Source organism: Chenopodium quinoa, unplaced genomic scaffold (genome assembly GCF_001683475.1).
Source record: "Chenopodium quinoa cultivar QQ74 unplaced genomic scaffold, ASM168347v1, whole genome shotgun sequence".
NCBI lineage: Eukaryota > Viridiplantae > Streptophyta > Magnoliopsida > Caryophyllales > Amaranthaceae > Chenopodium > Chenopodium quinoa.
In genome coordinates, this window is record NW_018744155.1 from 213,327 (window position 1) to 228,579 (window position 15,253).

Here is a 15,253-nt window from a genome sequence, read left to right on the forward strand (position 1 = left end):
TACTTACTTCAAGTAGCGATTTTATAAAAAAGAATCCGGAAAAAAAAAATTAATTCATTTAAACCGATGACGTGAACAGTAATCTTGGAATTAATAAAAGAATGACTTTATTTATGGAATTGCAATACTTAAGAGCATTATTTATGGAAAGTACTCTAAAGATATAGCAGTAAAACTTCTTACTTTGTTGTCTCGTATCTCTTTCTATAATACACACATTATTAAATTCAATGAAAATATTAAATCAAACAATTAATTTAGATAATTGAAATATGGATTTGGGACCAACCCCTCAAAAATTATCAACCTTTCACGTATAGGGCGAAGGAAACTTCGAGCTTGGCTAGTTGTGTCTAGAACTCGTGAATGCGGTATTTTTATTTGAAAAGGCTAGGCTTAGAAGAGGGAGAAAGAATAAGCTTCCAGCTTTTAGAGAGAAGAGAAAGAATAATATATGATTGTTAGTGATTAAAACGGGGAAATATGAACCTATTTATAAGAAAAATAGTCCGGAAACGATCAGAAAAAGACCGAATTCAATCTAAAATACAACTACCTCTGTCGCAGCGCGACAAGGTCAAGGCGGCGCGACAGCTTCGTCATTTCGCGATGGTTCACGCGTTTTCTAAAATCCGTACGGAATCCTTAATCTAATTAAATTAGATTAATTAAAGTTTGTACTTATCTTTAAAAATCAGATTTAATCTTTTTAAAACACTTGTTTTAATCTAAATTGAATTCTTTATTTTCTATTAATATAATTACTAATCCTAATTCCAGTAGAACTCAAAATAACCTTCTAGATTATTCTAGAAGATTAAAATCAATCCTAATAATTTTAGGAATATTAATTAATAGCCCTCCACTTTATCATTGGGCCATATAAAACCATTTTAGGCCCAATTTAGTATTTTGGTCATAACTTCCTCATTATTCATCGAAATTGGGCTTATAATATATCATTGGAAAGCTCTTTTTGAGCCCCATCCAACTACACAATTATCATGGATCAAACTAAATTGGGAATAACATTATAGAGTACATTTTTGAAAATAAAAATAAAGATATTTTTATATTAAAACAACCGCATCACAAGACTTTTCACACTTTCACTTTGTTCGATAATCAATGACGTGAAAGGTATTCAACACAAGACTCAGCAATATAAGCAGAAGAAGTACTAGCATTCTTATTCATAGTGTCAACTTTAACATCAAGAGTAAAAAGCCCCGCATTACAAAAGCCCCCATTACAAAAGCCCTTCCCCACAAATTCCCCATTGCGAGTAAGAACTAATCTATTAGAATCAAAAGAGAGCTTTAGCCCAGCTTTCATGAGCAAACTGCCAGAAATTAAATTCCTGCGTATTTCTGGAACATGCAAAACATTAGTGAGTGTAAGCAATTTTCCAGAAGTGGGAGTGAGAAAATCTTCCCTTTGCCTTGGATAGAAGCAGAAGCTGAGTTGCACATGAAGACATTTTCACCTTCAACCTTGTCATAGGTAGTGAACATGTCCTTGTTGGCGCAGATGTGCCTGGTAGCTCTAGTGTCAACAATCCACTAGCAGCATTACCTGCAAGGTTAGCTTCTAAAATAACAGCAACGATAACGTCAAAATCCTCGATAGATTTGCTTGACTTTGCCTATTCTTCTTGTTAACCCTGTAATCCTTAGCCTTGTGAATAGTAAAACAACACTCAAAATAGGTACCCTTAAACTTGTACTTCTGAACCTTCCTTTTAGGTTTAGGAGAACTATTTTTGACTTTAGACTGGTTAGTTGTTTTGTTTAGGTTCAACAAGATTGGCTTTGGCAGAAGAAGAGGAAGGAAAACAGAAGGGCCTTTGTCTTTTATACGATTTTCCTCCTCAATTTTGAGGTAACCTATAAGCTCCTCTAAGGTTAGGTCTTTCTTTTTGTGCATCAATTGGTTACGAAAATCCTTCCAAGAGGGGGGGAGTTTCTCAATCAAAACAATAGCAAGGGTAGTATCACAAATAGACAGACCATTAGCAGCCATATTAGTACACACATTCTCATAAGCATGAATCGAATCAAAAATAATAGTCTTATTATCAACAACTTGAAAACTCAACCACTTAATAATAACACAATAACGTTTAGTACCAGCATTATCAGTCCCATATTTTTTCTCTAAAGCATCCCAAATATCCTTATCATGATAAAAACCCATATAAATATCCAACAGATTATTCGACATATAATTCAACAACATGCCCTTACAGATTCTATCATCCTTAGCAAACTTAACATCAGTTTCAGACAAACCATCCTTATCAACAGGTTCAACAATATCATCAACAACATATGCAACATCAATTTGCTCCAAATAAAAACGCATCTTACAGCCCAACGTTTATAATTCTTTCCATCAAAAGGTTCTAACTTAGACATATCAAGAATCAGAAATTTAGAAGCCATAATTGTCTTTTAAATTGTTATACTAATAAGCAATAAAATAGAAATTACTTATCTCTTGATGCGTGAACCAAACTAACAGTAGCCGTGTCGTGGAGAACCACTGACCTAAAAGACGATTCCGCGCTACCTCCCGGTGCAGTAGACTAGAAGCGGTCGCCGTCCAGGATAAGTACGGTGCCGGAGTTTATGTGCACTTCCAAAACCAACTGGAATTCAGAACACTTTCCCAGAAAACAGAAGAACAGAAATCGTGTTTAGATATTTTAGAGAAGAGAGAATATTGGAATTGTTGTGTATTTTTGCTGAAGGAAAAACCAAGTATATATAGGCAGCAAATGAAAACGGCTAGCACAAAACAAGGGAAGAACCTAGCCAAGAAACTGTCCAGATGAACTCGGTCAGTCAAGAAAAAGTCAGCTATAATCAAGGGATTAATGGCTGATTAATTTCCGTAACAGTTAGGAAATCCCAACAGTCAAAAAGGAATATTCTGTCAACAATGAAAGGAAATAAAATTTCTCCAAAAAAGTAAGAGGGACCCACGCCCGCGCATCGCATTCCCCAAGACCCCAAGTCCACGAGGCCCGAGCCCGACCTGGCGCGCACGTGTGTGTGGTATAACACCCACCTCCCACTCAATCAACTAAGTAGTGCTAAAGCACTACAATATAAAAACAAGGGAAAACACTCTTCCCCAACCAATGTGGGACTTTATCCTTTCATTTGTTTTTTCTCTCTCTCTTTGTTTTTTCCTAACTCTCTTGTTTTACATTAAGAACTTCCAACAGGTGGGATTTCGAGTGATCTTAGCACTAGTAGAAAATATCAAAAAGGCACCCCCCTAATTGGCACCGGTTCAGTCCAAACCGGTGCCAAAAATGGCCTACAAAATTGGTGAGAAGCTGAACCAGAATAAAAGGCACCACTTCAAACCGGTGCCAAAAACATAAAGGCCACCGGTTTGAACCGGTGCCTTTGTGAACTGGACCTTTTAATTATTAAAAAAAAAATGGCTCGTTACTTATAACCCTAAAAAACGCCCTGGTCCTTCTCTCTCCTCTCACTCCACCTCTTTACTCTCTCCTCTCCCTTCTCTCTCCTCTACTCTCCTTTCTCTCTCCTCTAGCTCTCCTTCTCGATCTCTCCTTCCCAATCTCTTTTCTTTCTCTTCGATCATCTCCGCAACAACAACAACAACAACAACAACAACACCGCAACAACAACAACAACAACACTGCATAGCCGCTGCCACCACCGTAACATCAACACCACAAATTTCGATGTTGTAACTCGATTTCCTCATTGTTTTTTCGATTTCTGGGTTAATTTTCGGTTACAATAATCGATCATTGGGTTAATGCATGCGTTTTTGGGTGTTTTTTTTTTATGGGTTTGTTCGAAGTTGAATATTTTGGGTTAATACAAGTCGATTTGGGTTTGTTCGAAGTTGATTTTGGGTTTGATTGATTTTATGAGTGTCTTCGAAATTTTTTATGGGTTTCTTCGAAATTTTTTTGGTTTAATCCACCACGAACACATGCATGAGCAAGGTTAGGGTATAATTTCTTGATTTTAATTCGATTTTTTTATTATTATTTTCTAGGTTTTTAACTTATTTTCAAATTTTGTTTTATTTTAATCGATTTTATTTTATTTTAATCGATTTTATTTTGTTTTTTTAAGTGATTTTCGATTTTCTGGTTTGGTTAATCAATTTTTAAACTTATTTTAATTCGTAATTTTTTTTTAATTTCAGGATTTTTCTCTCGAAATTTTTTTATTTACTAGGTTTTTTTTCTTCTGATTTTCGATTTTGGTTTTTATTTTAATCGATTTTTTTCTGGATTTTTTTTTATATTTTTATTTTTTGATTTTCTTTTTAACTATTTTCTAGGTTCAATTCTTTTTAACTGATGTTCTAGGTTTTTCTTCTGGGTTTTTGAACTGATTTTCTTTTTTTTTTCGATTTTCTGGGTTTTTTTATATTTTTTCGCAGCTAAATCATGTTTTGATTCATTTTGGTTGTTTTAATTGGTGCAGGTATATGGATTTAGATCTTAAATCGAAGAATCAAGATGCAAGTATATTGATTTAGATGTTGTATGGGTTTTTTTTTATTGTGAAGTTGAAATTTTATTTTTTTTATTTATATTGTATTTTTTTTTTATTTATATGTTGTAAGTTTTTTTATTTTGATTTATATGTTGTAATTTTTTTATTGATCTATACTGTAAATTTTTTTTATTATATATATATTGAACAGATTTGATTATATTGATTGTGATATTCGATTTATATTTTGTATTCTCATTTAATTTTAGTTTATTTAATTTTTAAGTAAAAAAAATATATTAATTTTTTGGCACTTTTGGCACCGGTTAACCGGTGCCAAAAACAGTGAATTAAAATTTTTTTGGGATTTTTTGGCACCGGTTAACCGATGCCAATTCCAAGTTTTGGCACCGGTTTGAACCGGTGCCTTTTTAAACCACTTATTGGCACCCCCCCCCCCCCACACACACATTGCCAAACCTTTCTAATAATATATCATAAGCCTAATTTCGAGTAAAACGAAAGAGATATAAAATACTAAATCAGACCCAAAACCGACATCCTCGTATTATCTTAGCCATATCTTAAAACCTTCTAAAGACATTGATCTAATTGGTTTAGAAATTAGACTTCTAATGCTTTCCAACTATATATATATATTACATGTCTTATTTCAAGTTCACAATCAAAAGTTACAAAGCTTTTAAAATGTGGTAAATTTAAGGCACAACGTTAAGAGACTTAAGACCCTTTTTTTTTTTCCACCTGATGCTTCCCCATAGGCTATAGCGTATAACACAAACCCCCTTCAAGGCTTCAACATGTCAAGCTAATTCTACACAGATCCCCCTTCAAATGTAACCGTATCAACACAAGCCTGTACCAAACCGTCTACACGAAAGACTCTACACAGATCTTTGTAATTGAAAATGCAAAAGTTGGACGCAGAGAAATGAACATGAACCAGAAGCAAAGGAAAGTAAACAGACATCCAGTTGCGAGTATCAGAAATATAATCTGCTACGTAATTGTCAACAAGTAACAAGGCGTCAAGGCTTCACAACTCAATCATACATTTGAGACCATCGAGTAAGAAAATAGCATTGATCTGGTCACTCCAAAATCTGATGATTCAAACCGTACACGAAAATTTTGTTGAAGTTATGTGCGCAGTGCTGTAAAATAACATAAGCCAATGCCCCAGAATAAATCATGAAATGAGATGGATAAAAATTGCAGGATATTCCCCAGCTCTAGAAAACACCAAGCTGGAATCTCGTATCAGATTTACATTTGCTTCACAGACATCTTTTGGTGAGCATTCCACTGCAATGCCATCCATGTTATAGAAGTACCTGAATAAAACAAAGGTCAATTCTCACAAAATGACCCATTTCATCTATTTAATATTAGTAATGCAAAAAAAAAAAAGCAATTACAAGTGTTGCAACAGGTGAGTTATGCATCTTCTAATCTAAGTCAAGCACGCACGAATGAACGATATGTACCACAGTATGTCAAGCATGAAATCTTCTAGTCTTCATACTTAGGCAGGATGACAACTATAAGTATGAGTGTCATCTGACCCTGAACTATTCAGCTGTTTAGAATCTCGTCCTCTTATTAGTACAGGACATATTTGTGGGGTGAAGGCCATTGTATTAATACAGTTTTGAGGGTGTAACCAAGTGGTGGATACAGAAAGTAGACTGGAAAAAACACTCAAGTATCAAACATAGTCTTTTGAAACTCAACCCAACAGAGAGTCCAAATCAGGTTGTTTAATCAGAAATTGAAGCCTCTCAGCTTACGAAGTATATAAACATCACTGAGGGGCTTAGGGCCTGTTGGTCGTATACTCGTATGGCAATAGTATTTATACTAGTGATTAGTAGGGGTGTTCAAAAATACTAGTGTGGTACAATCACAGATTAGCCATTGTACCGCACTATTAGTTGTCGGCTGTTAGAGATTAGCTCTTAAAATTTTTATTTGGCAAATGCTCAGTAAAACTAGTTGGTTAGTTACAGAACAAAGAGCTCTATTCATCCACTTCCACAAGAAACTATCCTATACTTTATACACTAATTTTCAACTTTAACAGATTCAGAGTTGGCCAAAATTGTAGAACCTACATGAAAATTTGTTGCTTATCAGAGCCATATTATTAGGAAAGTATTTTAGAAATTGTTTTATTCAAATTATTTCAGGAACTTAGACAAACTCAAATCAGACCAAATATATTCATATCAAATTAACTTATAGCTTTTATTTCATCTATTAAATTTATGAAAATTACATATTTGGAATGTACACAATGAGAAATTTAACAAGATCCCGCTTGACTACGTTTTTTCTCATACATTAGTGTAAAAATGAGGTCAAAGATTAGTCAAAACAATATATCAAATCAAACATAGCAGAAAAATTCAAACCAAAACACCTAATGAGAACAAGTCCTTTTAAAGTTATAAGACCTGGAGCAAAAAAAGTCTGAGGTGTTTTGGTCTTGCAACCACCTAAAAATGGTGAGTAGTTCTTGAGTTGAACATACATTATCATGCTTGCCAACACAAAGGTTATATAAGCAATTTTTTTTTTTTTTTTTAATGATAAGAAAATTATTAAGCTTTAAGCCAAAATCAACACAAAATATTCCTAGTAGTAAATGAATTGTGATTCCATTTTAGCATGAATTGAAAATACATGAAACTCACAGTTTCTTAAAGAGGAGAACATCTTGCACCTGAAGTGCCTTGAGTTGCCCAAAGGCGATCACACTCTAAGGATCGCACCTCAGGCAGAAGTGTTCATACACCATCAATAGCTTTCAGGCCCATAGTAATAAGTGTATTTCAAGCCTTCAAAGATCTTGTTGTATAAGTTTTATTATTTAGTTGCAATGGCAAATGACAGCCTTTTATGCATGTTCAAATATAGATATTCATACCCCTATGATCACTAATACACTTCCAGCTAGTAATTTAATCGTTTCTCCCGCACTTGTTTTGCCTAATCACGAAAAGTGATTGAAGGTCATAGCTTCAACTAGTATAAATGGTATTTTGCTTCGATATACTGTGGATAAACTTTTGGAGTTTGACTTCAAACATAAAAAGCACATTTTAACCTAAAAGAGTGTGACCGACAAAAATACTGCTTCCTTTGTTTCTTTTTAGTTGACACGTTTTTTTAGTCACGTTTGTCAATGCACAAATTAAATCATTAATATCTTTAATTACCGATAAGAAAAAATTATATAAAGTTGATATTTTGAAAATATACATTGTTATGAATCTAGCAAAATCCCACTTGACTATATTTTTCCATACATATAGATCACAAAACATGGTCAAAGGGAGATGTGTGAATAGTGCTAAAGTCAAAACGTGTCAACTAATAAAAAAATGGAGGTAGTATGTTATAGACTGGTTGGCTAACCCAACTCAAACCGGTCAGCCACCCCTTTTGGTCTATTCGAGGAGGAGAAAGGGAAAGAACCTGAGTCAACACCAAGTTCAGCAAGGTCAAGAGCAAGAATAGGAAGCGAGGGGCATTTCTATACAAGGTGACAAACATAATTAAGAAGAAGTTTAGGAAAGAAAGCAAGCAGCTTAACTAATGTTTGTGTATGGTTTTTCTATATCGGCTAAGTAAGTCACATGTAATTCCTTAAGGTCAGCTTGGCCATTAGCAATCTTGAGTATAAGTAGTGTAGTCTGTGTTAGAAGGAGGATATCCAGAAATTGAGTTAGAAACCTCTTGAGAGTAGTAGCCTCAAGGTACCTTGAGATTAATAGCCTAAAGCTATCAATCTCGTATCTGACGGAAGTGCCTGAACTCTACTATCCTTGTAACCTTCCTGTTAACCTTTCTATTAATCAATCAATATATTCAAGCTTGCCTCATGTCTGTATAATTAATTAATCACACTGTTCCGGGCTGGTACATTACATACTAGTGAAACTACTTTGCACCATAGAGTATAAAAGCACTGCTGCTTTAACTAAGATCTTGATGATTTAAATGCAGCATTGGCAATCGAAAATATGACCTAAACTCAAACTCTTTCAGAGAGATAAAAGAAAGTTTGTCAAAGTTCTATGCTTAATATCAAGCATGGCTTCCCATTTTGAGCAATCACAAACTCATACGCCATAGATTTTTTCAACAAGAAAACAGAAAATAATACAAAATATATAGCCCAACTACATATTTATGCCAGCAAAGCATCAAATCGCAATGTGAAGACTACTGCTTAAATTTTTAAAACAAAATAAGAATTATAGAAACAAAGAGAAACCCTTTTATAAAATAAAAAAATAAAAAAAAAAACTTGAGTAGAAATAAGATTCATAAAGCCAAAGAAATGGGGAAACACAGTTAGAGATACTTAGAGAGCAAAAAAGGCTTAAATTATGAGGTAAGTACAAAATTCCAGCTAGACAAAATCAGCAGAGATCATCAAACAAAACCATATACAGCTTCATCCTTAACTAACAAATAATTCTGCTTTTACATATAGAAAGGTTGTCAACCATAAGTTTATTTTTCTCAGTCAGATAAGCAAAATTAAATGGGTGCCAATCGAGCGGTCCTACGTATTATTATGTAGTTGTACAAAGCACAAGGACTTGAATCTCCTTTTGAAAAAGTAGTTCTATTAAACTCTTGCGCCACACCAGTTCATACACCATTTAAGCTCTAGAAGTTCTTTTCTTAAAAGAAGTTTTAACTCTTTATAGCAAAGGCAAATAACAACAAAAGGTGATTGATGGCCTTAAGCTTCAACTACTAAAGATAATTTGCTATGCCTCTGCTGAGGGAACTTCCTTTGAGTAGGATAAACCACATCACTTCAATCACAATAAGCACGGTACATTTCATGTGCTTATTTTTAATCAACCCAAAAAAACAAAACCTAAGAAATTCTTCATACTAAGGACTTAGACAGCTATAGTAAGGCTAAAACCTTACATATTCTTGAAGCATCGTTGGCAGTGGAAAAAATGACCTCAAAATATTTCTTAAACATAAGATGGCTGGTCAGTTTTACTTTTCAAAGTTTGATTCCAAGCACGTCTTCCAATTCTGAGCATTCACAAAATGACAAACTCATCTAAGGCAACATAGCACAAAATAACAATGTGAAGACAACTGCTTAAGAATCTAATAGAAACTACGAATCATACAAAGAGAGACGCCTTTTTAAAAAAAAAAAAAATGAGCTAAAAAAAATCATATAGTGAAAGAAAGGATAATATAGTAAAATGAACTTAATTTATAAAAAACATACTCCAGAGTCAGCAGACATTAAATCAGTATGTGATCATCAAACAAAATAATTTTGTGTCCTTTCCTAACAAATAATTCTACCAAGAGACGTTTCTCACAATCAAGAATCTACATTAATGTCAATTGAGATATCCTGCATCTTAATAGGTAAATGTCAAATGGGTATGGCACGAGTGCTTGTTTGAAAATTTTACCGTTTTCCAGCATATGATATGGGTGTCAATGCTCGGCATGCTTGCTATACTTTAAAGTTAATAGTTAGCACACCAATGCTCCATATTACATGCCAAGGAGTGGAGAAATAGGAAAAGGAGGGATAAAAAAAATAAAAGAAACCCCATTATGTGGGCTACTCTAGTCCCCAAACAATGTTAAAGGATCCAAAGTTTACAAATCCTTATTGCAGGCTTTGTAAATGTATAGAGAGACCTCTCCTATATTACTGTATGTTAACATGGGTGCAGCAGCTGGCAGGCCATACAAAAAGTTATCTTTAAAAAGCCAATAGCAATGAAAAATATATCAATATCACAATCAAGAACCTTACTTCAAAGTTTAAAAAGTGAAGAGGTTGATTAGACAACTTTTTCTACAAACATAAGTGCATAGGAATGCTGCAAATACAGAGAAAAACCAAAATACAAGGATGTGTGGCCTGGATGAGAAGATTACCCATTTTAGATCATAAGTGGAACAAAATGTCCAAGGCACTATTGTTCATTCTTGTTATGTACACAAAAAATGAAATAAAAGCAAAGAAAGACAAGGCTAAATCGAATTATACCTGCAAAGAAGCCAACAGTTGATAAATTTGCTATCGTGATTGTGTGATAGATTAGGTATTCAGTCACAAAATGACCAAGAGCATAAATGAACGATAAAAATGTTGCCAGGTAGAGAGGCTTGTTGTCAAGATTAAAAGCACAAAGAAAACAGAGTGTGCAAGTGAGAAGAGTCCAAACTCCAAAGGTCCTCCCATGAACTTCAGTCACTGCAAAACACAAGTTTGGAAAATCATTGATTCAGCTTTATATCTAGAATATTAATCAAAGAGTGAAGTCAAAATGATGCATGAATGCATGATCAAGTATAGACAGATTTTCTCCCCCAAAAATGAATATGGATTTTTGAGTTTTTAGGGGCTCTATTTGCAGGTGGCAACAACTTTGATGTTTAAAGTCTTCAGAGTTGCAACTCCCACATATATATACTTACAGACAGTTAAAGAATCCTTCTAAGTTTTCTCTTCTTCGATAACAGCGTAAGAATATCTTTCAGGTTTTCCATCCGTTTTAGAAACATGTCCATGATTTAACCTTTTTAGAAATGATCCTGGTTATGAATAGTGAATCCCGTTATCCCTGTCAGTAAGGTAGCATAAGCCATTAGGCCTGAGTGCAAGGAATGAAGCTAGTGAGAAATTGATGAAAACTCATGACGCACACACACAAGGTTGTCAGCATATTCAATCCTCTGTTCTTATTCTTGAAACACCATTGTTTTATAAAGACTGGGAGCACATGAAATAGGAGCTTAACAGCACATTCAAATTTTGTACCACATTTTGTTTTCTATTAGCTCATAGTCAGCATTATAAAGACTTGGAGCAGAAATAGGACCTTAACAGCATATTCAAATTTTGTACCACATTTTGTTTTCTATTAGCTCATAGTCAGCATTATAAATAATATTACTCTCTCTTTGATCAAATTTGTTGGGCCTCGATCATCCAACTTGTTGGGTTGCAATGTTGCATGCTTACCTTGACTCCCTCATTAGTATGATATTGTCGGCTTTGGGCCGCACAAATTTGTTATTGATCACCTTCCCAGAAGGCCTAATACTAATGAAGTAGGTGAGCACTAATAAGCAAGTCATCACTTTCTTATTTCTTTTCAAGTGGGACTTGGATTGCATACCCAACAAAGCCTCCCCTTGAAGTTATTACTAATTCAGAAATGTTTGGTTCTTGACCCCAAACTAATACATGTACCATATTTGCTATCAAAGACATACATTGCACATCTATTTCATATTTAGGAAAGTAATGTCTTTAAAAAAACAACAATTAAAGCCTCAATTTCAAAGATGGGGTCGGCTAACTAAGGCTTAATCTCTTGTGCTCATTTATAGTGATCCTCTCCTTTCATTCCCTATGTACAATGCTATATGCTCATACAAACCCAACTTCTCCGTGGGGTTTCTTAACTCCTTCGATCCACGTCATCTTTGGATTTATCCCAATCCTCTACTTTCCTTACGGGTAATGTCTCTAATCGAAAGAGAATAAAGATAAGACACTATATGACTATAAAGAAAGCTCTCAAAAGATCGGCAACTGTATTGGTTTTCAAAAGAAGCATAAGATAATTTCATTACATGAATGTCCATCAGCATGAGTGTAATAAGTGGCTTTGAATTACACCAACATTCCCTCTATAATTTATAATGTCTCTAAATGATCATGTATTCTAAATTATCGATTAATCAACTAATACAAAGGAAGCACCTCTGGAAATCATTTTGCAACAACTCTTGCTTCTTACAGTAGAAGAGCATCAACGAAACTGGGTCATTATTTCTATACTAGGAGCTGACTTAATAAGTATCTAAACAATGTCATTGTCACCAAAGATGTTGAGGAGCAAACTGATGTAATGTTATAAAGTGGACTTGCATAAACTGAACAATATGAAAGAAACACTGTATCCAACATGTCAATCCAAATACAAAAGCAAATCAAATCTCTTGCAGCCCACAAATGTAAGCAAGATTTTGGGATGAAAACGAGACAATATTCATCAGCAAAGCATTAACAATGTCATCATCGCGGAAGATATTCGAAGACAAACTGATGTCATTTTGCAGGATATTAGTTATTTTGTACATAAAGAGGGCTTAAATCAACTTGAACAACATGAAAGAAGCATTGCATCCAAACCAAATCAAGTCTTGCACAAGGCACGGATCACAAAAGCAAGGAAGATTGCGGTTATAAAAACGAGGCGATTCATTTAAAAAGCAAAGCATTAATAACCCATCAAAATGAAGATTAAGTCCAGCATGAGCATAACATGGTCAAATTAGTGATCATAAAAGAGGGAATCAAGTTAAATTCTGAACTTACATCACAATATTTATCAAACAAATAACATGGAACTATTCTTTTAACAGCCGGCAAACAGATTTTACAACCACAGGATTTCTGGAGTCAATCAAATAAGATAATCCGCAGTTTAAGCAATGCATAAACTTTGGGATCTCCACCACATTATAATTGAATTAATTGGGTACTCCGTATATAATATCAGCAATAATAACCTCGATTAAAGCAATAATTTCTTGAAATTGCGATTAATATCAATTATATGAATAGTTCTAACACAACTTACATCAATAATGCAGTAGAAAATTGAAAAAAATAAATGGGTTGAGATCTCAAAAATGATTAGCTCTTAAAAGGGTCTGCATTAATCAAACAGAACCCATGAAAATCGAGGAGTAAAATTAAAAATTGCATGAAATTAAAAGTCTGAGATCAGCAAAAAGAAAAACTTACTGTCAGATTGTGAGAAAACAGCAAGACGAAGAGCCCAAATATCAAAGAAACCGAACCAAACAGATGCTAAACGCAATGAACCCGCCAACATTAACCACCAACTTAACGGCTTCATCACTCTCTAATCTTTGTGTCTGTGCGAAAGAGAGAGAGTGGAGTGGAGCTCTGTAGGATTAATGATACGAGAACTGCCAGCAGCTGAGTTCGAAGTTCGAAGTTACAACTCGTAAACTACTGTAGATGAACTTTTTTTTTTTTAATTCTGTCATTTCCTGCCCTTGTTTACTGGAAAAATATTACTCCCTTCGTTTTTAATACTTCCTCTGTATTTAATTCATTTCTCTCAACTAATAAGACCCAATTTTATTACTTTCAGATTATTTCTCCTCCAATTTACTTTCTCAATATTTGACACAGAAATTTGCACACATGTCAATATATTAATTTGACTTTATTTTTATACTAGTTTGGTTTACCATGTAATGTCTGGGTTGTTATTAAATTTTGAGATAAACTTTTTATTGATTAGTTAGGAATTGATGTGATTTTGTGATGATTCAAATTATGCATTAAAAATGCAATGACTAATAATAATGATATTGGTGAAAATGTTTGATTTTAAAAATGTAATATAAAATAGCAAAGTAACTTAAAATATTAGAAATTTCTAAAAATTAGTCAAAAATAAAGTAAACAAAAAAAATTAATCTAAACCTATTGAGTTGACACGAACCCGAAACTTTGGGCTAGTGTGAACATTTTTTGACCCGTGACTTGGCCCGAAACGACTCGTAAACTGACTAGATTGACAGTTCTATTTAAAGTATTAAAATCATATTAAATTGTGAAGTATTTTATTTCAATCAACTAGAATATATTATAAATGCATATTGTACTTTTTGAATTAATTCATTGATTCCAAAAAAAATTATGATATAAAAATATATTTATTTGATTATTTATTAATTTTTGTCTACGTGACGCGACATTTGGTAAAAAGTTGAAACGCCAAGTAGTGTTGTCTCATAATCTAGCTAAACTTATAATTTATTTTGTACCCGTAAAATATAGGTATTTCATTGGAAATAAGATTCTAAACAACAAATTTTATCCTATAAATCTATCCTAAAACTTTTAACTAACTTTTTTTTATCCTAAAATGTTGTCCTGGTTTTTTTTTACCCTATTAAAAAATAGAAAAATTGGCTTAAAATAATCCTAATTATTAACAGTATGTGAAAAATAATACAACCTCAACTATTTGCTATTTGCAGTACAACCTTTTATATTATTTGTGCAAAATAGTACGCCAGCCACCGAAAAAGGCATTTTAAGAAATATTCCGTCCTTATTCACTATTATATTATTTTTATTATAATTTTTTTTTCAAAATACATTTTATGTTAATAATTTCATGCCTACCCCATTGTTAGGCTAGTAAATTAATTTATGTAAAGAAAACAAAAAATTCTACTATCAAACAAAAGTAAATAGGGTATTTAAATACATTGTTATTTAAAAAACTGATTAGATTACGTAAGTGAACAAATTATGCTATAGATTTAAATTTTAGTAAATTAACACTTCTTTTGACATAACACTTTCTTCTTAATGGTGGTAAAAAAATTGTTAATTAATTTGACTGTTTGTCTAGTCTAATATCTATCTTAAAGCATATGTCATGTCAAAGTAGTGTGTTATTGTACAAAAAAATGGAGTATGTATTTTGAAAAAATTTAGGGAAATTCTCTTTGGTAAACTCCAACTTTTTAATTTTCTAAGTGGTAAACATGTTAAAATTTAATTATCAACAGTAAACCTAATTTTTTTATATTATGTCAACTATAATTAATGATAAATTTAACTAGATATTTAATCATAGTTAGTTTTTTTTTTTGAAATT

The 15,253-nt window shown here is 33.1% G+C and overlaps 1 protein-coding gene across 1 annotated transcript; it reads right to left on the bottom strand.

Moving 5' to 3' along the window:
• Positions 1-5,434: 5,434 nt before the first annotated feature.
• Positions 5,435-13,649, bottom strand: LOC110693797 (ergosterol biosynthetic protein 28-like). Its single transcript, XM_021870948.1, has 3 exons — positions 13,351-13,649; positions 10,576-10,782; positions 5,435-5,851 (listed from the first exon to the last, which is right to left on the bottom strand). The coding sequence occupies exons 1-3, from the start codon at positions 13,463-13,465 to the stop codon at positions 5,784-5,786; spliced, it is 390 nt and encodes a 129-aa protein (XP_021726640.1). The 5' UTR covers positions 13,466-13,649; the 3' UTR covers positions 5,435-5,783.
• Between the last annotated feature and the right edge of the window lie 1,604 nt (positions 13,650-15,253).